The sequence below is a fragment of the Manacus vitellinus genome, unplaced genomic scaffold (genome assembly GCF_001715985.3).
Source record: "Manacus vitellinus isolate BGI_N305 unplaced genomic scaffold, ASM171598v3 scaffold_1_pilon, whole genome shotgun sequence".
In the NCBI taxonomy this organism is placed as follows: Eukaryota; Metazoa; Chordata; class Aves; order Passeriformes; family Pipridae; genus Manacus; species Manacus vitellinus.
The window spans coordinates 17,855,624-17,877,490 of NW_021939396.1; the positions used below are offsets into that span (position 1 = coordinate 17,855,624).

The 21,867-nt window shown below is 39.9% G+C and overlaps 1 protein-coding gene across 4 annotated transcripts in view; it reads right to left on the reverse strand.

The window, feature by feature from the left end:
• The window catches only part of OXR1 (oxidation resistance 1), a 229,544-nt gene that overhangs the window by 139,403 nt on the left and 68,274 nt on the right, over positions 1-21,867 (reverse strand). For 2 of the 4 annotated variants that reach the window (XM_018077539.2, XM_018077574.2), the window contains one exon: positions 1,568-1,733. The exons of 1 other annotated variant lie outside the window; for it this stretch is intronic. In XM_018077539.2, coding sequence (XP_017933028.2) covers positions 1,568-1,626 — 59 coding nt within the window. In that variant the 5' untranslated portion in view covers positions 1,627-1,733. Of the gene's footprint in view, positions 1-1,567; positions 1,734-21,867 lie in introns of those variants that run through there. One more of the 4 variants, XM_018077523.2, reaches the window with a different exon arrangement.

Consider the following 21,867-nt stretch of genomic DNA (forward strand, 5'->3'; position numbering starts at 1 on the left):
TACCCCCCAGCCACCACACAAATCTGCATTTGCACATAGCTGGCATTTTTTGGCTAGTTTGGCAAGTCAGAGGAATCAAGTAAAAGGCTCCATTTATCACCTGAGGCTTCTCTGTGTGCTCGCAGCATGAGGCAATGCCATAGAGGGCTGCTAGAAAATATTTTGTTTAATGCTCTTGAGTATCACCTGGTTATGGCCCTGGCCATCCCCTCCCAAAAGGAACATAGCAGGATTAGACTGGTACAGACAAAAACCACTCGTGATCATGATGAGTCGGTTCCTCATGGGAAAAGACAAAACAGACCGTGGAAGGAGCTGCCAGCAGGGGACGAGCAGGGGACCTTTACAGCCATCGGCCATCGGAAAGGGGGTGGCAAATGGTTTTACAGCGATGGTAATTTCAGAAGAACCAAATGAAGGCAAGCAGCACGTTTGGAGCAAACACAGCTAAATACTTCTTTGAATGGCATATATAATTGCTTAACAGAACTAACAGCACAGGCTAGGAGTATCACTCGGTACCGAAAACAAAGACAGGAGTCAGGCAGAAAGCATTCATTAGGCGCTGTAAAGCATGCAGGTACTTCAGCAAACAAATTCCTCGAGCCAGGAATTGCTGGAAGAAGGAGGGTTTTCACAAGGAAAGAGCCACTCAATGCATGCTCCATCTCTGGTACTATCGGTAAGTATCCACTACTATTTAAGTACCACAGGCAGTGAGCGTGCAACATTCTTGTAATTCCAACCTGAATTGGTCATTATGAATTGCAGAGGAAAGGAAACCACAAAGAATATAGGATGCCATTAAATCAATGTCTGACAGTAAACAAACAGATAAAAAAACTGCAGAAAAGCCCTTCAGTCTGTTACTTTATGTGTTGATCATGCAGAGTTTTCTGGAAATGCAAGCATCTTATGAGATCATTTGATGGCACAAAACTCGAGCAAGATGACGTTCACATGGGTGACGATATGAAAGGATTAGGAATGAAGTCACACCTACACAGCCCAAAAAGCAATTCTAAGTGGCAAGTACGTATTAACAATGCAACAGTGAGCCCAGCTTCAGGAAAGGAAACAATAAAGGCTTGAGAGCTATGTCCAAAAAAAAAAAAATAGTGGCATTTCAACATCATATTTTGCTCTATACCCCAGCATTATTTATTTGAGCAAGTACAGCAGCATGCAAAACGCCTTTTTTTTCCTCTTTACACACACTATCAAAAATTACCATGCAGACACAACAATTTTCAATTGTCACAGTACCAGAAAGCAAACCCAAACCACCCTCTCTCCATCTCCTAGTCATCCTTATGGAACTGGTCACAGCACGTGCAGGAAAACTGCCACCGTCCCTCTCTCTGTACCAAAGGACAACGTCAGACCAGAAGTTTTGACCAGGCTAGAGGGGAAAAGATGAAGAGTATCTAAATGATTGAAAAATTGCCCTTTTGCTGTGTGGAACAGGCAATCCACACCCTTTTAACAAGATCTATAGACAACGCTGGAGCTTCATGTGTTTCAAGGGCATATCACAGAATAAAGACTTACAAAAATGAACACAAACCTTGTGATTATTCCTGGGAGCATGACAGCACTGCTACAGGTAAACCCTTGGAGGATCATTTACAGAAGACATATAGATTGGTTGCTGCCAGGTTACATCCATGAACTCCAAGCGGGAGAATCCAGAATCCACTTGTGGTTCAAATGTGACAAGGCATTCTCACTGCCTGGGAGAGAAGCGTTAGTGAGTCCGTGGGCAAAGGAGTCAAAGAGCTCTACACACCACAGATGGGTTTGGAGATGTACATTTGCAGGAGGATGAGGTATGGCAGGAGTAGGGAGGGAGGTAATGATGATGATGGAGAGGAAAATGGCAGTGGTCATGCTAAATACATAATGGAACTCGAATAGTCATAGCATAAACCATTCATTCTTCTTTTCCTGCCTAAGCATGGGTAAGGATTAACAGCTCAAGATCATATGGCTTCTCCATGGCGGTACAAAGTTTTACAGCTGTTTTACATGGTGGAAATAATATGCTCTGCAACTAAGGTTTGTGTTTTGTCAGGAATCTGAGAATTTCTTTCAGGATCTGTTCTTTCAGGATTTTGAGAGGGTGGGTTGCAATGCTGTACTATTTGCTGACAGTTATCTTGATTCTGGACGTGTTTTAGAAGAGATGTGTAAAGTAAATTACTATTTTGAATTTTGCTATTTTGTTAATAGCTGCTATCCTGTTATTTAAATAACTCCCACTAGTTCCATTTTCACAAAAGATCTTCCAATGCATTATGCAAATCTACTTCAGTACAATTTTCATGGGTCTTGAAATTTCCAGCTCTGTCATATTCAGCACAGAAAAATTTTGCATAATGGTTTAAAAGTGATTATGATTTCTATTTCATTCTTATTTGTCTCATTAATGCTGCAGCATTATATCTATTGCGGCTTTATTTATAAGGATGGATTCAAACTGCCCAGACTATTTTAAGGTTGTATTTCTAAGGAAAGCCTTTACTTCACCTGATTAGAAGTAAGTTTCTGAAATCTCTTTATTATAGACTATGCAACGAGCACCCAGATTCTATTCCCCTGAAAATTACTGGGAGATCTTCACATATCCTGTACTATGGAGGACCACATCCGAAATTACCATCTTCTCTCTCCTATACACTTAATTCAGGGGTTTCAAAGCGTCCAGTGGTCTGTGAGCTACATGGCATACGCTAAGACATACAGAAAACCTCACTTACAGTGAAGCCATACAAATTCATAGTATTTTTCCATGTAATTAACTTTGTCATAGTATCAATTATTTTCTGTGCTAACTGCAAGTAATTTATACATCAACAAAGCTGTTTTATCCATGGCCTTTAATTTAGGCAATTGCATTAACATTTCCCATTCCAACCCTATGCTTGACTGCTTTCTGAGTTGTTTACAAGTCAGCTGCAATATCTCCGGGCACTTACGTTCCTGAGATTGCTGCGCTATATGCAATCATAACACACATACATTTATGTAGTCAAATTTGGAAGCAAAAGGGACTTTTAACTTCTCAAAGAGATGACAGAGGAGGTTGGAAGTTACAATGCTCTTAGACAGATTTGTGTGTTCTAGTTCTACCATCTCTACAAATAATCATCAGCACAGTGGGCAAGCATAGCTCAGGTTCAAAGAATGTGGATATGCTTGTCCTAATATATGGAAATATAAATCTGCATATTCTTCTGCCTTGCACAGTAGCTTATACAACTTGAAACAACTTAAAGACTTCTTTCAAAATATAAAACTAGTTTATACATCATTATTATCTCTATTCCATAAGATATATATGGGATGAGACATTCTGATCTCATCACTGAAAATTCCGTGAGGTATAAAGGTATTTTGTGAAAGGGGAAAAGATGATAAACAGCAGGAGAGATCCAGCCAGGAGCATCTGAGCCCAGGTAGGTACAACAGCCCAGTGGCTGGAGTGCCTCCAGGCAAGTGGGGACCTTTTGGTCTGGCCTTCCTCCTGCAGCTGGGCAGCCTGCCCTGTCACACCCTGACATCCACTGCCTTGTTACACAGTGCTGCTTGGCAGTTGGGAATGCCACCCCTGGGACCAGAGGTGCAGCAAGCAGGAGAGTCTCTACCTTCAGTGTGACCATTAAGACAAGGTGCAGAGAGGGTAAAGACCATGCTCTGTGACCTGCCAACAGATCATGGGGCTGAGGAGGGGGGCCAGTCCAGGGCAGCAGAAGCACAGATCTCACAGGAAATCATCCAAATTCTCCTCGTGCTCCTTCCCAAATGGAAGGCCCTCTCGTCTTCCTTGAGCCACAAGATTCATCCCCATACTGAGGATGAAGTGCCCTTTGGGGAAAGTCTCCTTGAGGAGACTAAAACATCTAGCATTTCTGCTTCCTAGGAATATAAATTGGTTCTTAGGGTGTTCTGCAGGATATAATAATATCAGGTAGATCTCTGTGGAAGCGCTTAACTTTTCAAAGGCAAGTTAGAAACTAGGCAAAATGGGAAATCTTTCATCATCATTGCCAAAGCAGAATTGAATTTTTGCCTTTCAGCTTACACATAACTCAAGTATTTTGAATAATATGAATAAATAAGTATAATTTTAGCATTTTAGTGAAATGTGCAGAAAATATATAGACAGTGTAAAATGAGCTTTATATTGGTCAGCTTTTTTGAGTATTTGATATATACACCACATCTTCCATTGAAAACATGTTAATTCAAGCTCCTTTTTCTTGAGGGAGTTTCACCAGGCACTAGCCATACAGGTTTTAAAAAATTCGTGTCTTGTTCTTTTTGCATTTCCGATTCATAAATCAGGTTAGCCAAGCTTTTACTAGATGGGAGAGAAGCATCTTCAAAGATACAGGAATATTTTATATTTAAACAAGACAAAATTATCCTCCTACCCTTCTGGCAGGAGACCCTCTGGCTCTAAGCATTGAGCTCTGACTAATTCCAACCAGCTTTTTCTTCTCACCCAGAGTCTGTAACATGGCAAAGAAGCTACTGGCATTTCCTCCAGAGCTCCAAGAATGGCCCAGGGGGCTGACTGGGGATGCCAGCCCATACTCTGTTCCTTCAAACACTGCAGCTGCACAGCAGGTAGAGATCCAGAGCCTTGATAAGGTCTCTTCAGACACAATTAGAAAATAGGAAATCTGTTCATTACACCTATTGAGAAAAGGCTATCTTGAGTATATATGTTTTCATGTCTTGTCACCCTATAAAGTAAGGAATGCCCCTTGATAAACTGACTAATAACAGGCTGTTCTGAGAATCTATATATAAAGGAGAAACATACATCAGAACAGACAGGTTGTGAAACAGTGCTTACTTATTTAAAAACAAATGGAAAACCCACACAACTATATTGTTATTGTGGTAGTAGGAGGAACATTTTCAACGACTTTTTACTTTGTGTCCACAAGAGTGTAAAGGTTGTAAAGACATTTCTGTATGTCTTCACCCTGCAGGCACAGCCCACAAGCACTGATGATACACTCCCTTGGCTGCAGAAGGGACTGTGCACGGGGGCAAGCTCTGCTGGACTGAGCAGTCAGAGGCACAGGAGACACAGGAGCTGCAGGAGTGAGAACAAGGGCATGAGCAGCCCCAAGAGAGAACAAAGTGACTGAGCCACTGAACCCAAATTGATCAATCTGAACCCTAGGAAATGTATTCTGGGGACAACAAACTATGACAAAAAAAGGAGAAAGAAAACCCTTCAAGAACATTAATGTTTCTTATACTATAAGATTGTTTGAAATTTCAACACTAATTTCAACTTTCCCTAACTGTGGGGACTAAAAGTCCTCAGAGCTGTAAGCAGAAGGCACTGCTGGTATCTATGCTAAGCATATATTTTTTAATTGGATATGGGCTCACAACAGACAGTGCCTACAAACTTCATCAGGTACATTCCCATCAGTCCAGTTTTCTCCTCGTCTTAGCTTTCATTTTAGACTAAGAACTATGACCTAAGAACTACTACAGCCAATTTCTCTTTTCAAGTTGCCTTACAAATACAATTCCCTCTTGCCTCTTGACTTAGCCCTGGATCCTTTCAGGTCTTCCCCTGTAATCCTGCTTTCTGCTACCATTACCAAGCCACTATGCTTTGATGACCCAGTGATCAAAGCATGTCACCAGCTGCTGGAAGCCACTGAAGATTTAGCTAGCAGATTTCCCCTATTTTGAAACACCTGTCTTCAACAAAAGTGCCATGATTCATTTTGATGTCTCCCATTCACTGAAATTAAGTCACTTCTAGACTACACACCACCAGATCTCCTGCTGCAAGTGCCCTGAAGGCTGTGTCTGTGCCCTGTGCCAGGGACGTGGGCTGCTGGGGGTGGCACAGGTGTCCCTGTGGCCTGAGCTTGAAGCAGGCAGGGTGGGTATTCCATTTACAACTGTGACAGTAAAAATAAATATGTCCTCCAGTCCTTACATAATTCATATTTATATAAATATGAACGACTCTAAAAAAAGTATATATTTTAAAACATCTCTATATTTTTAAATATTTAAATCACAAAAGATATTTTTCAGTCTTTCCTATCATAAATATCTATACCCTGTTTCTATGCCACATAGTAAAACTTCAATGTTAGGAAAGGAAATTGCTTAAGAAAGGAAGGTACTCTCTTATTTTATATCCATAGCAATGATATCAATAAATATTGAAAAAGTTTGGGTTTTTTAATAGAGCAAAGTTCATTTTGTTAACTACAGACTGAAGACTTAATTTTTAAGCTGTGTGTTTAATAAATGCAACTTGACATTAAGTACTGCAGTTATCAAGTTTGTCAGCATTTTCTTAGAAGCTGAACTTTTTCCTGACAAATGCTGTCAGTCACTTAAATTAAAACAGAGAGCAGCACGATGAAGTGTGTTACTGCTTAGTCTTTAATAACCCAGTTGTGTATTCCTGAGTCCCTCCCTGCTTCCCGACAGGGGCCCTGATTCTGCAGCATCCTTAGGCCTGATGCTGAGACCACCACCAAGGAGGTAACCATTAATGCACAGCATGGCTTATCAAGAGACACCATCCAACTTTTTTTTTATATGTGCAATGTAAATCTCTAGCTGTGAATTTTTATGTCAATAGTAAAAAAGGAAAATCCAATTTGCAGGACTTTGGGTACCTGAGCTCTTTTCAGCATCCTAGTATTGCAGAACCATATTCCTTGAACCAGCTGTGGAAGCTGGTCACAGATTGCCAAAGACCTGTCGACTCAGTAGAAGCATGTACATGCTGAGATTCAAGAGCAGACAGCTCACATCCATCTGTAGAGTTATCTACCAAGCCACTACACCATAAAAACACTTAAATATTAAAACTCTTTACTTATGTTGCAAGGATCTAGAAACCTAGTAAGAAATTGCATTAATAAACATGAAGTAGTTCATGCTTGAGGGGCAAGTGAGTGCCCAGGATGATACAAGCCTGTTCAGATCCTTGCCTTAAAGCACAGCTCCTGGAAAGCAAAACATTCTGCCACAACACCAAAGAAAAACAATCCCTCTCAGCTTTTTCCTTTCTTTCTTTCAGGATGCATCATGCATCCATGCTCCTGTGCTTGAATGAAGTCTCTTGGGTGAGCAGCATTTGAGCTGTTGTGTCTTCAGTAGCAGCACTCTCTCAGGGGCATGAGGAGGATTTTTGGGACCACGGCTACTGGGTCTGCACACTGCAGTAGGCACAAGTGTTCTATTCTTTCTTTCTCAGAGACTTATGTCTGATGTTTAGAGACAGTCACCAATACAACCCTGGTGGATCAAGCAGGAAGGAACATGCTCCCAGCAAGAAGTTGAGAGAAGACAACCCCAAGGGTTGTCCTAACAAACCCTGCAGTGACATTGCAACAGTGTGAAAGAGATCACTATGTTTTATCCATAGACTGGGTATCTTCTTAACCTTTCGGCCACACATGGGGGGAGAAACTGGGGCTGAAATAGGAAGAACAGGAAGGGGAAGACAAGCAGCACTCCCAGGGAGCCATTTGTAGTTGTGGAGTGGCAGCTATAGCTGAGGGCCTCTGCTGCCCAGGCTGCAGCTCCCACCCGTGTACGCAGTGAGGAGCCTCACCTGCTTATTCCTTTTTCCTTCTGCAGGTGGGACTTAAAGGCAGCACAGACTGAGATTCAAGAAGACAGTCTAAACCCATAATTCAGTTTTATGCTGAAGAAAAGTCATGTCCTCACCAGCGGACAAGGATGAAGCTTCCCTTGAACCAACATTCAGATTTATGCCTGTAACAAGCAACAATCTTTTTCCAATTTTTTTCCTGCTCACAATAATACAAAGTAGGATTGGACAAACATAGAAACAAGAGATTGTAGAACATGGTTGCCCTGCAGCACTTTTTATTATAATTTTAAAATCGGTAAGCCCATAGAGCTATAAGCACTGCAGCTACACCCACTGCAGACACTGGCAATCTATAGGCATCACAGTAAATGACATTAATTAAAGAAGAATCCAATAAAAAAGCATTATACTGTGACTTTCCAAAGCAGAGTGACACCTTTTTTTTCCCCTTAGTCCAGAATAAAGAGAACCTCAAGGCTAATTTGGCATTGCCAGGTTAAGTTCCCCTGATCAGACATAAGCCTGCATGGGCAGATGAACAAAGTACAGGAGACGAAGAGTTAGTGTCTGACAGAATGAAAAAAGAAGCCAAGGAGAAATTTAAACAATTGGAAGTGATCAAAACCAGAGCTCAGGAGACAAATGAGGCCACAGCATGTTAAATGAGACAAGTGAGTTTGGAAACATTTGTGTATTTAGCTTCCTAACTAAGGCTCAGCTCCATGGTAGAACCACCTGATCAGAACTTGTATGGGAACAGCATACAAGCTAAAACACAGAAGCTGCATTTAGATGCGTGCAATAAAACTGTCAAGATTTTGGAAGTCCTACCAGACAAATCAGAGGCGATTCGTCTAAATGCAAAATGAGAATCAGTAAATCACATTTTCTTTTCAGGAAGCATTGGCAGGATTTCAAGATGTATCTAACTAACCTCACAATGTCTGTTTTTTCCCTTGGCTAATCTTCTATGAAAAGTAACTATAAAAAAATAAAAACATTATGGCTAAGCCTTGCTAATTGCTCTTATGAACAGAAAGGTAAAACCTCTCACTCACATATGAAAAACATGAGAAAGAGGAAGAATTTAGGAACATAAAACAACAGAAAATAAAATTAAGAGATTGGAATCTATTTCCTCCAAGCAGTTCAATAGCCCTCTGCAGATATATATAGACTTAGTTCAGACCCCAGTAAATTTGGGGCTAGCTTCTTACTATATTAGTAGCCTGCAAAACACACCAATTAAAACTTGTGTAAGTCTTTACAACAAACTCAAAGGAGTAGGAAGGGGAAAAGGCACTAGAGTTCCTCATTTTCCTGCCCATCCAGACCGGACACAGGCACTGCCTAGTACCTGCCTTCACTGAGAACAGACAGGAAAGGACCAACAGGCACAGCCTGCTCCTGCCTGAAGTGGTACTGAATGGATGGATGGCTCTGCTCCAGCTGCATGTGCCAGGCAGGGTCCTCTCCTTGAAACCCTGGCAGCATAAATACCTGTGCCCAGGTGCTTCAACAGAGACCTTGAAAGCCCCCTTTCATGCGCTCAAGATTTCCACTTTCAGAACAGTTTGGGGTCAAAAAACCCTCCACCTTTCCACCAAAGCCAAAACCCAGAAGCAGTCAAGCTTTGGATTGAGAAATTCTTATGCTTTTCTCTAGAAAAATGCATGGTTTTGGTAAACTAACTCCAGATTGAACATACTTAGTTTGGCTGTAAGATTAATGCCAGGTTTGTATTTTTATAGAAATATTTTAAAGCAACACAAAAATTAATCTGGAGATACCTAAAATTAGACAGAAACATTGTTCCTACTTGGCAGCAGGAATATGAATTACATACACCAGTCCAGTGTCTGTTTTGGTACTGATCATTGCAGTGACCTCCTGCTGATGCAGTCCCACAGCTTTTCCAAGATAATTGGGTGCCCAGATGATATATATTTTAGAACATTGTAGTATTCATCATTTATGTGAACAAAATACAGAGTTCCTTGAACTTCCATTATATTTATTCTGCAGTATATATACTACAGAAAAAAAAATGGCTAGGAATTCAGTAAATCATAAAAGTACATATATTCTGAGAATATAAAGGGTTTAATGTTAATATGGTAGAAATTAGTCATCTGCTCCTATTAAAAAAATAAGCCATTAACATATAAGTGAAGAAAGGGTAGACAGTATTTTATGCATGAGAACTGACATCTTCATCTGTGCTACAGCTACTGCATTTCATCTTTACAGAGTGCTGAGAAACCAAGAAGTTATATAACTTAGTGAAAAGCTGATAGGGCCAGTGACATTTTAAATCCCACTAGGTGAAAATCAATTGCAAGATGTGAAAAGAAAAAAAAAACCTCTTCAGGAACCAAAATCTCCATCCCATAATATATATCTATATATGCATATTTTAAAATAAAAATGAGCAATAAAACTTTAAAGAAAAAGGGAGTGTGGGAGGGAAGTGGAAGGACAGGCAGAGCAGAGAAGGAACAGAATAATCATAGATCATTTCAAGGTGCTGTTATGATGGAGGAAAAAGACTAATTATTTTGATGACATTCTTTTGATTCTGCTTATGCTAATTAGTAAATAGGTAACATAATAGTAACTTACAATATGGGGCCTAATTGGAATAAGGAAGCCAAACAATTATATTCTTTTTTTATCTGGAAACACAACATAGTCCTACTTAGATCAATCTGCACTTTTCAAAGAGAAAATAGTCCCATCAAAAGGACTTAGAGCTATCTTTGATTGGAGGCAGATCAGGATAAGTCAACAGACTTTTACTTTCAAATTGTCTCAGGAAGGAAAACCAAAAAAGACAAGGATAAGGGCTCAGAGGCCATAAAAGAATCTCCACAATCCACAGGAATTGATTTATTTTTCCCTGCATTGATCAGTCACGCCTTTTATCCATTCAAACACACGCCACCTAGAAAAAAAAAATCTGGTAATTGTCACTTGATTCATATACAAGTGGAGTGAGCTTTTAGAGGAGGAAAGCAAAAGAAGACATTTTCTGTAAAATGTATAATGGATGAAAAGGTAGCAAATTCAAAATACAGCCAAAGCACATGAAAAGAGATTTCAATCAATGAATACCAAATTAGAATTGTATTGATTCCCCTCCATTAAGCATCTGCTGAAGATGCCCACCAGACCGAGGTCTTCACATGCTTATGCACAGAACTCCATCTGGACCTAGTCCTGTGAACAAAGGTGAGAGCTGCATGACCATATGGAGGCAAAAGGCACCACTGCCCATACCCAGTAAAGGAAATCCCTGAACTGAGGATAATGCAAAGAGTTAAAACCCTCACTTGATAATCAGCATCAGCAAACTACAACCATTTTGATCAGCTGGTCTGTTACAAAATCAAGGCTGAGACTCTTGAGTACAGTAAGCTGGTGAAACACACACCTGCCCTACCTGCACAGTGCTTCCTGCAGGAAATGAATAGCAGTTTATTTTGCCAATAAACTTTTTGTGATTGGGTCAGCTGCCAGCTGAACCTGGCATCTGCTAAACTTGCTTTCACCAGAGTATTTTTTACTCCCAGCATTGTATCGAATATCTTTTAGAAACATAAAGATAAAAAATGCTCCTTGCATCTTTTCAGCCATTTCCGGATTTCCCGCCACTCAAACAGCAGCAGCAGAATTTTAATGACAGGGAAAATGCATGAGTGGCATACAAGAAAATTATACTGCAGCAAATCACTACTTCTTTGTGTTTCCTTCACTGTAACTCTGATCTTCTAAAGCTGCTACAGTACCAGTGGAGATTTCTTTAAAATGAAGCTTTAGCAGACATTAATTAGGGGAAAAAAAAAAGAAAAAGGTTTGAGAACTTCTTAATCATGTTCTGTAGTTACAATATCCAGGAAAAATCTAACTGAAAGCAGAATTCCCAAATAGGTCCCATTGCCATAGGATGATATGACTTCTTTCTTTACTTCCTTCTTTTTAACCAAAATGCCTTTGTATTTTAAAATACCCACATGCTGACAGTACTTTTCTGCCAAAATGCCTTCCATGTAGGAATTAAATGTATAATTGAGATCTTCAAGTCATTAGAAGACAAATTCAGTGTCTTTTTGAATGGCTGCAGGGAATGAGGTAACACAAATCAACACAAACACTTGTCTTCGCCAAGACACCCTTTTGCGTGCAGGCATTCAATATGTATCACACAACCCCTCGTAAGCCTGAGGGGCTGCTTCTTACACAAAGAACACTTACAAGGTTTTCAGGGAAGGGATTTTCAAAGCTTTAGGATGAAGTTCGTAATTGTACTGCAAAAGAGATCATAAGATTTTAAACTTTTTACTGACGGTAGGTATTTGGCTAGATTTGTAGACAGTCACGTTGGTCCAGACAATATTTGACTTCCTTCTCTCATTTTGTTCACTAGTCATTAGCAGAGTTGGACTGACTGTCAAGAAGCACTTCATCCATATCTCTACCTTCATACAGTTGACATTCTCGTTTATTCATCAGTGCTTCAGTTCACCACTCACACAGAAGAACAGATTATTTAGTCAGTCATCACTGCTCAGAGAAGAGTCATTGATAAAACTGTGTTTCACTGGGGGTGGCAGAGCTAAAAATTCATGTTGCTGCTTTCAGCTTTTGTCAGAGAACTGCAGAATTGCAGGAACAATAATCCTGCCTTTTACTGCCTTTTTCGCTTCTTCCTATCACTAAATGTCTAAAAGGTTTCCCAACAAACACAATATTAACTCACTACAGCTCTTCTCATCTCCCTATTTTCACATCCATTCAAATGGCCCATGGTTTAGGATTTGTAAACTAAGCAGACAGTAAGTGCTGCCTTTCATCTGGATGACCCAGTAAAACCACAGCAAGTCTCCTGATTCCCACATTTAGCTGCCTTCTGATTCCTCCTCATCCTCCCGTCAAGCAGACAGCACTACTCTGAAGATGCCCCCCATCTTAATCTCCTTGTTTCTCTGTAATACTTCTCCATTTATATTGCTCCACTTCTTCCATGATTACAGGACTAAAGGAACACATAACAAAAGCCAGATAAGAAAATTCATAGAAGTGAGCTAAGCCACCTCAGGAGCTATTTGTACATGGACTCTTCCCTGCAGGAAGGTTTATTCTTCCTTTTTTTTTTTTTTTTTAAGAAGAAAAGATGGATAGAGGAATAACATAAGCAATCAGATTTTGGAAAGTTTCCAAGAGCAAAACTGTCAGGAAACTACTGCAGATGCAGTAACCTGTGCATTTCAATCAGGAATACAAATAATAGCTCAAAATCCATTTAAACTAGCTGCATACAACACTACGATAAGAAATTGCTTCCTTTTTGTTTCTTAGGCCTTTAGTTTGGCAGCAGTTTGAAATTATCACTCCCTGACAGAGGCCTTCGCTCAGAAGGCACGGCTATAGCACAAAAGATGCGGCCAATAGAGCTGCCTTGTCCCTTCAAGTTCTCTCCCTCTTGCTCTAGCAGATTGCTTTCCCATCCTAAAGGTCCATTCTGGGAGTCCCATGCCTTCTGCAACCTCAGATCTTCCCCTCCTCCTCCTTCTTTCCTCCCTCCCTTTCTTATTCCTTCTCTTGAGAGGCAATGAACTGCAGGACATGGATACCCATTTAGTGCCTCTTGAGAGTTAGGGCTCCTTTTTCCTCTAGGAGTGTTTTTATGGTTGCACTCCTGATAGTCCATATTAAAGTACCCCCACCTGCATCTACTCTGTTCTGCTGGAGCAACAAGAGGAAAAGAGAGACAGGGTGCCATCAGTATGGAGGGCAAAGCAGGACCCAATGAACAGATTAAATCTTTCTGGAAGCTGAGGTGATATATGAACACAAAAAAAGTAAGAGATTATTGATGTCTCTACACTTTAGTTTCTGATGTATGACCACCTTATTCAGGCTACCTGAAAAATTAGGACAGAGAAAAACAAGTCTGTATTGGAAAGTCTTTCTATCACCATTTTGAAAGATTTATAATTATACAGGGAAGTCCCCAAAGTGAACAATAGTTGTACAGCAATAAAATACAAGAGACACAATTAATAAGGCAATGTCCTCTCATTCTTCTCACTTCCTGCTGCAGATTTCCTAAAAGTGGAGCCAAAGAAACATCCCCATGATCTCAGCACAGAAAATGCTGTGCTTGATGCTGGATCAGTGCCCAGTGAAGTATCAGCCCTGCAAGCTCCTCAGCACAGGCTTACCCCGGGCTCTCCAGATCCCCCAAAAGGTCAACACAGACACCTGTCTGCACGTAACATCTTGCATGATCATGGCCTACTTGTGGGGTTTTTTTGTTGGTGATGTTTTTTTCCTCACAAATGGCTTTAAAACAAGAGGTATCCCCTCTGTTAGGGTAATACTGTACATCTGTCTTTATCAGCCAACAGTAATCCTCTTACCCATTAACCTGTTTGTGAGATAATGAGTTTTAATATCAAAGCATGAATTTGGAAGCACCTTTGTCAGTCAGGATGCTGTCAGCAGTCTGAAAGCAAAAAGCCTGCTCTATTCAGAAACTGTGGGCACTTTCACATACCATATACCAAAAAGAAAAGCTGTTTTTAACATATTCCTATTCTCAGCAAAACAAGATGTGCATTAAGAAATGACAGCAGCATTCAAAAATCATTTCTCCTCAGGGTTCCTCTAATACCAGGAATCCATGGCAAAAGCAATTTATTTCCTAAGTGGCTTTCTCAGCAACCACTTGCCATGACACTGACGTCAGCCACTCTCAGGTCAGAGCCTGTCTGTCATAATGAGAGTTTATCCCTTGTCACTCCAGAATTATTGGTGCCTTCACAACTGCCAAATCATGATAGTGTTTAATCATTACTGTGATCTAAAATGCAATTCAGCTCTGAAATTAATAAAAAAGAAGGCTGAGCATTTCCTTCTCCAGGTGCAAGTCTCCTGATCTCCCTTTATCCTGTGAATCAAGACTGTCAAAGAGGCTACATTGTCAGTGCCATAGCCAACTCCCTTCATCAAAACTGTAAAGCTCATCAAGGAACCACATCAACCATTTGGTTTTGTTTTCTTTTACCCCTAGATACTCTGTGGAGAAGGAAAGCCTTAAGTAACTGTTTTTTCCTACTTCTCATCCCATCTCCTGTCCCTCTGACCAAATAGGCCACATGGGACAGAATGACATGAAACTCTTGGAGCCAGTTAGCTTCCCTCATCACAAGCCATCTCACTTCTACTTCAGTGACTCATCCAGGGCAATCATATAAATAGGAATTCTCCAGCTTTTCTACAAGTCACATTTTATTTTTCATGCTTTTCATTTTCACCAGCAGTAGTAGAGTGTACCACTTAGTTCTTAGAGTCCTCTTGACACATGAGATGTGAGAAGATAGCAAACTACAAAATTCATCAGGGATAAGAGGCTTACAAAACTGCAGCTTGAAAGAAACCTTGCAAAAGGGATCACTGCCTTATAGACCCCATGAATCATGCTGGACAGTTTTAGAGAACAATAGACCTTTAATCCAGTTGGAATTGGGCAACTAAAATGAGTCACTTTTTCTGATCATAGGTAGGTTAGAAACACTGAAAGTCATTTCTGAAAGAAGGCATAAGTCCCTAATTTCCCAGAAGAAAACCAGTTTGAGATATAAACAACTTCTTGCATTGACATTAACTATAAATAGTACAGGAAGGCAAAGCAATACCAGGGCTGTTAGCAAGTATTTCTGAAGTTCAGAAAGCGGGTGGCTAAAAGTAACATTTGGAAACAGATAGGCAATTTATTCCCATTTAGCTGTCATTTACAGGAAGAGCGAATATAAAAGTATGAACTAATTTAGTTATTTACCCCATAAAACGATGTATCATTGACAACACCTAAATCTGTTACATTTAACATCATGTAAGAGTGAACCATTCTTGTGACAACTGCCTTTTAAAACAAAGTTTAATAATAAAATAAAAAAGGCATTTATGTTTCTATCAGTGTTATGATTCCCAGCTCCTGTAATAAAATTAATGTTCCAAAGGCCATAACAGTAAAATAAATAGTAAAATCGTAACAGTGATTATTGTAATCATTTTGGGCTCTTGGTTGTATCTTGAAATAAAGGCTTCAGTTGGGAACATGCTGACTCCTAGTCTAAATTTTTCTTCAAGAAATGACATCTAAGGGACATATATTGTATTTCAACAGACTTTTAGAAGGTTGAATGTAAATTTAGGAACTGATATCACCAATGACCTTAGGTTTTACCATTTGCCTTTACTGAAACAGCAGTGATCATTAAGTTCACCTTCAAAACAAACCAAATCACATTATGTAGCTCATGGTGTTAACATCTATGCTATTACAAGTTTTGTTCTTCTCTAATAATTTCTTTGTTCTTGTGCTTTCAAGGAGAATACATGGACAGCCTTATAACTGACACAGGCCCTGTCCATTGTTCTTCCTCACTTCCACTTTGCAATCTGTCAGATCAAATTTCTTCATCCTGAAATTCATGAAACAGAAGTACCTCCTTAGAAAGGTTCATTTCCTAAAGTAAGTGGTTTGCTAACATCCTTCTCTGTATTACACAAAGGACTTTAAAGAAAAAAAAAGAAATAGCTATTAAATATATATATATATATATAAAGGAAGAAAAAATTAGACCACTCATGGTGCAATATTTTCAGCTTGGTGTTTCCTAAGAAGTTATATGTACAGCACTGCTTGCAAACCCAATGCTTGACGCCTTCTAGAAAAAAGGTTTAATTCCAATTTCTCTCATTCCCTCATAACATAAGAGGTGCAGAAGGGTATAAAACACGTGGTCATAACTGAAAGAATGCACTTGGGTAGAAATCAATGTGGAGCAGTAGAATTTCCATTCTCTAAAATTTAATGATGAATGCAGACACATCAGCAAACTGATATGGCAATGACCTCTCTCCAGTCATTTAGTCAGTGCTTAAACTGAGCTTCCCACTCAGGAACTTACTGCATCACTGGTCAGAATCCTCCCAGCTGAAAAGCCACAGGTTTACTTCTCCATGCTTGCCACTAATTCTCCACATCTCCCCACTGCCCTACACCCACCAAGTGGGTGGAACAACTTTTTTGAGACATGCAGCCAGCCCACTGTGCTCCATTGCTGATGAGCTGCAGGAACTTGTGTACTAGGAAATTAGATAGCATTTTAAAGGCTAAGAAGCACAGATAAGTAAATAAGAGAAAAAACTATGGGTTGTGATATTCATGGCATGGACACTACAGTTAATTTTGTCATAGTAGCAGTTTTAGCATCAACCTATCAGAAAAATGAGTTTACATACTGTACCCACACTGTTTTGGAAAGCAGAACTTTATCAAATATACCAGTTCAGTATGTATTTTCCAACTTCAATAGATGAAAAGTGAAGTACAGTATTTCTTTCTCAATATTTACATTGACATGTTTCCTGTGCATTCAGGAGGAACATTTAGAATCAGACCACTGAAAAAGTACAACTTGTCTCCCTGTTCTGTTCTCTACAGCACAGATCTTTCTCTTCAGCAGTTTTATCTGCTTTGAAAGGCAATGCAATCAGATGCTGAGCGGTATAATGGAACTACTATTTCAGGCCATGAATTGCACTATTCCTGTTTAGAGGAACATCCTGTGTTCAAAAGCACTGAACAGTCAGAAACACCTACTGAAATTGGAGCTAGTTAGTGCTCAGAACCAAAGCTAAGTAACATTTAATTTTAAAGTTTTGCATTGATTGAGGAGTTTAATTTCAGCTTCCAGTATGTTAATTCAGTATTAATCTCCAAACTCTGGGATTCGAATTTAGTTTGTTCACAAATGGAGTGAATGCCTTCACCTATATTTTTACAGACAACTGGTCACACCACCACCTGTGAGTGCAAAATCAGTAATAAAATGAAAATCAGTAACAAACCAGGCAGAAGGCAGGAGGGCTCCTGTGCAAAGCATCCCTGCACTGTACACCTATGACATCTGCCAGTGCCATTCATCTTCTACAGTTATAATCACCATCAAATACTATGGGAAAAAACTAACAACAAAAGAGAAGCCACCAGCCATGCAAGGTGAAGGCAGCTAACTGGGACACCAAGCCGTTCTGGACAGTGACACCCACAGCAATTACAAAAAACACTGTCTCTCTCTGACTGAAGCCTAATGGCTGTTATGACCAATTTGGGGGTTTGCCATAAATCTGCAATATTAAATAAGGACTGCTTGCCATGGATTGTGTCATCTATCTAATTAATACAAATTGAGCTGTGAATGCAGAGATAGAGGCTGGCGTGTGGTACAGGGGCACACGATTTCTGAAATTCCCTTGGAAGAACATACCCCTCCCCACTCCCCAACAAACCACATTTGTAGCAAAACTGAGTTGTGACAATTCTATTTAATAGTAAATCACCAGTACTGAGAAGCTGCCAGCATCTCTGCACAGTCACTTTCACAAAGCTTGTATTTCCTGCCATGTTCTTTAACCTTCTTTTTTCCTGCGTTCACAATTTCATACTTGACCCATTGCTTCCCAAAACAGCACCAGTTCCTTAGAGTGTCCTCTAAAGCCCATGGAAAGTGTCATGGAAAACACCCACAGCTGAGTGGTATCTTAGCATACTCAAACCTCGAGCCTGTCACTCCGTGGCTCCAGAGAGGAAGAAAGTACAGCATAATCCAAGCTGATCCCTTTTTCGTCAGAGCTGTATTTCATTCCCAGTACTCATTGCTTCACCTCAGTTCACCACTTTGTTAACTGGAAGTGGTATCTGTGTACACCAGAGGAACTGCTACCTCCAGCTTTGCAGAACACCTATCTCAAAAAGAACAAGTAGGAATCAGCCAAAAGGGGAACACGCATGGCAATATGGAGGAGGATTCAGGTACTCGTAGCCTGAAATTTCCACCATTGCTCCTGAGGAAAGGCAGGAGTGTCACCTACTAACTGCATTCTCAAAAGCCTCTGAGAGTAAATGCCATGCAGCTGGAACTGAGGCTTGCATTTCTGCAGGCACACAAAAAACCAGCAGGTGACAGTAGAGATTGTGGCACATTTCCCCTGCTGCCATGACCTGCTCTGACCAAGGTTGGACTCTACAGGTAGATGGAAATGTCCATTGCAACTCTGCTATTCCACTCTTCCAGGAATATGAGACGGATACATAACTGCAGGCAAATGCACAGACTTCAAGATTTTAAGCCCTATGTGAGCCCTGGCTAACAACCCTTTATCTATTAACCAAATTTCCTAGAGAGCAGAATTAGAATCAGGCTCATTTCATCGATACAGTGGGTTCCTGATACCTGATAGAGCTATGCCAGAGAAATAAAGCTTGGCCATAGGTAGGAATGTAAAATTAAAGTTTTGTTAGTCTGTCATTGAATCTTGCTAAAAGAACTGTCTATAACTATATATATCTGCTGCTCATAAGTCTTCTATATCAGAGGAGCAAAGAAGTGCAAGGAATAAATATCTGCCTTTCTAAACTGAGGGATACAATTAAATACTAGCTGAGGAAAACTCTAAACAACTAGGTTTTTTTCATTTATTCACTACCTGATATGTGGTGAATATGTGGAGGATGATATGACCATGGCACCACCAGGTATATTGTTTCCCTCACTATTTGGAAGAACTCTAAAGATCTCACAACTCTACATGTAAACCCAACATTTGCATAGTAAATACATATCTGTCTGCTTTTCCTTTAGGCTATCTGGTCCACTCTGCTCACCAGGTCAGTTAGTTGCCAGAAGATATACTTTTGGAGAAGAATATTATCTGACATGTACTGTAAATTCTCAAATCAGTTAATACTTTATATCAAGGGAACACCAGACTTCCATACTCCATTGTAAGCATGGACAGAGGCTATATGCACTTACATGATAAGCAGTGTGAAATTAATCCTTTCTATCTTATATTTTCCATTGGGTTTTCCACTAATTTTTTTTCAATGCTTCTTCATTTTAAAATTGCTCTTGATATTTTGCAGAAGGTTTCAGTTATCACAAGTATACTGTACCTGTCCTCAACAGAATAATATATTTTGGCACTTGTGCATTATCACTTTCCTTCGTCTCGGTTTTATTTCTTACATATCCTATGTTTTATTTCTTCTTTTGTCTTTTTTTCCCATTCTTGCATCTCATTTATGTTATTACATGATTTTTCTTTCTATTTTTATTTTTCATCAGACTGCAAAAAAAAGTTTGCAAGAACTTTAGTTTTACAGGGTACTAATGCTAATTTAGGGATGTTCAACTGGAAAAATTTTTTGTGAACCTGTTTTCTCTGTAGGAACATTTTTATGTCCTGCCATCATAATGTTGCATAATCAGCAGTCAGAAAACATCATATGGACATGGATGAATTCTGCCTGCAGCAGTGGGCTGCACGGAGGGCTCAGACTGACATTACAGGACTCATCACATCTTTGCTATCTCACAGTCTAGAAGAATCTTGTGGGAATGCCCTTTCCCACAGAAACAGAGTATCGATAATGTCAAAACCAAAACACTTTTAAAGAAAAAATTTTGAGAAGGCTCCGATAAAAGAAAGGGCAACAATTTATAACATATGCGGACAAAGATGTTTTTCTTCTCATTCTGCTGCATTACAATGTCAAAGCCTTCCTCTCCATGGCATGTATTGACAGCTTGCTGCCCACTTTACTCCATTTCAAATGAACCAGCAACACAAACCAGAACTGGACCTGGCAGCCTGTTAGTGCAGCACCCAAGCAGAGGCTTAAAATGTCAGCTGTATTCAGCAGTGGAGGGCTTTCCACAGAAACATCTCTGTTGGAAAAGATTTAAGGACACCTAACAGAAGAGCAAGGAATGTCTTTGTCTACAGTCTAATTAGTTTAATTACACTACTGTAGGGCTGCTTTATTCTGCCACATCTACACGACTTTAAATATCTCCAAGGATGGTAACTCCATCTCTTCCCTGGGCAGCCTCTTCCAATGTCTGACAGCCTTTTCCATAAGGAAATTTTTCCTAATATCCAACCTAAAGCTCCCCTGGTACAGTTTCAGCCTCATCCTAACGCTTGTTACTCGGAAAAGAGGCTTCAACCTCCTTTCAGGAGGTCACTCCTTAGCCCCCCTTTCTCCAGACTAAACACTCCCAGCTCCTTCAGCCACTCCTTGTAGGACTTGTGCTCCAGACCCTGCCCCTGCTCTGTTGCCCTTCTCTGGACTTGCTCCAGCACCTCAGTGTTTTTCTTGTAGTGAGGGGTCCAAAACTGAACACAGGATTCGAGGTGAGGCCTCATCAGTGCTGAGTACAGTGGGACAATCACTGGTCTGCTCCTGCTGGTCACACTATTTCTGACACCAGCCAGGATGCCATTGGCCTTCCTGGCCACCTGGGCATGTTGCTGGCTCATGTTCAGCAGGTTGTTGACCAACACCCCCAAATGAATCAATGAAAAAGACTGTATTCATTAATTTGTTTGTCACTGAAGTGACAGAAATCATTGGAAAAAACTACATTTCTTATTTTTTAGAAGTTCCCATTGTCTTTAACAATTACCAAGTGTGATATTTGCTTTTGCTATACATACTACTCTCATCAATTCTAATGAAAATCACAACAAATACTGCAGCAAAGTGCTTGTCTGTGAGAAAACATCCTATTTTAACAAGTCGCAATAATTTTGAATTCAGCAGAAACTGCCCTACTGCTCCTTTTCCTCTCTTGAGGGACTCTGAGAACTCTGAACATTGTAAAGGCTATAAATGCAGAATACATATATATATACTTTCCTGCATCTAATATGAAGTAAGCAAGTGGACTGCAATAAAATACAATCTGTTTTTCCATTTGCAAACAGGGACACAAAGCAAGGCTCCATTTCAGCCATTTATAATAAAGACAACACATGATGGGGCATATTCTCAAAACTGAACAAAACTCTTCATCTTCTGGCTATTATTTAGAGATACTGGATAGAACAAAAAGTGAGAACCTTAATTTTATCAGTTTCTACTAACTCTCTAGCATTCATATCTTGAGAGTTAAAGTCAAATAAAAGGAGTTTCACCTCCTCTCAATAAGAATGTCAAAGCAATAGGTCTACTCTAATATCTTTGCCTTTCAAGATTTAATGGCTAGGCTTTGCAAACGAATTTTAGGAAGGCTCTATCCACATTTTTTACAAGCACACTGGTGGCTAAAAAGGCCAATACAAGATAGACATGTCCGATTGCAAAAGGCACAGCAGAAAGACTC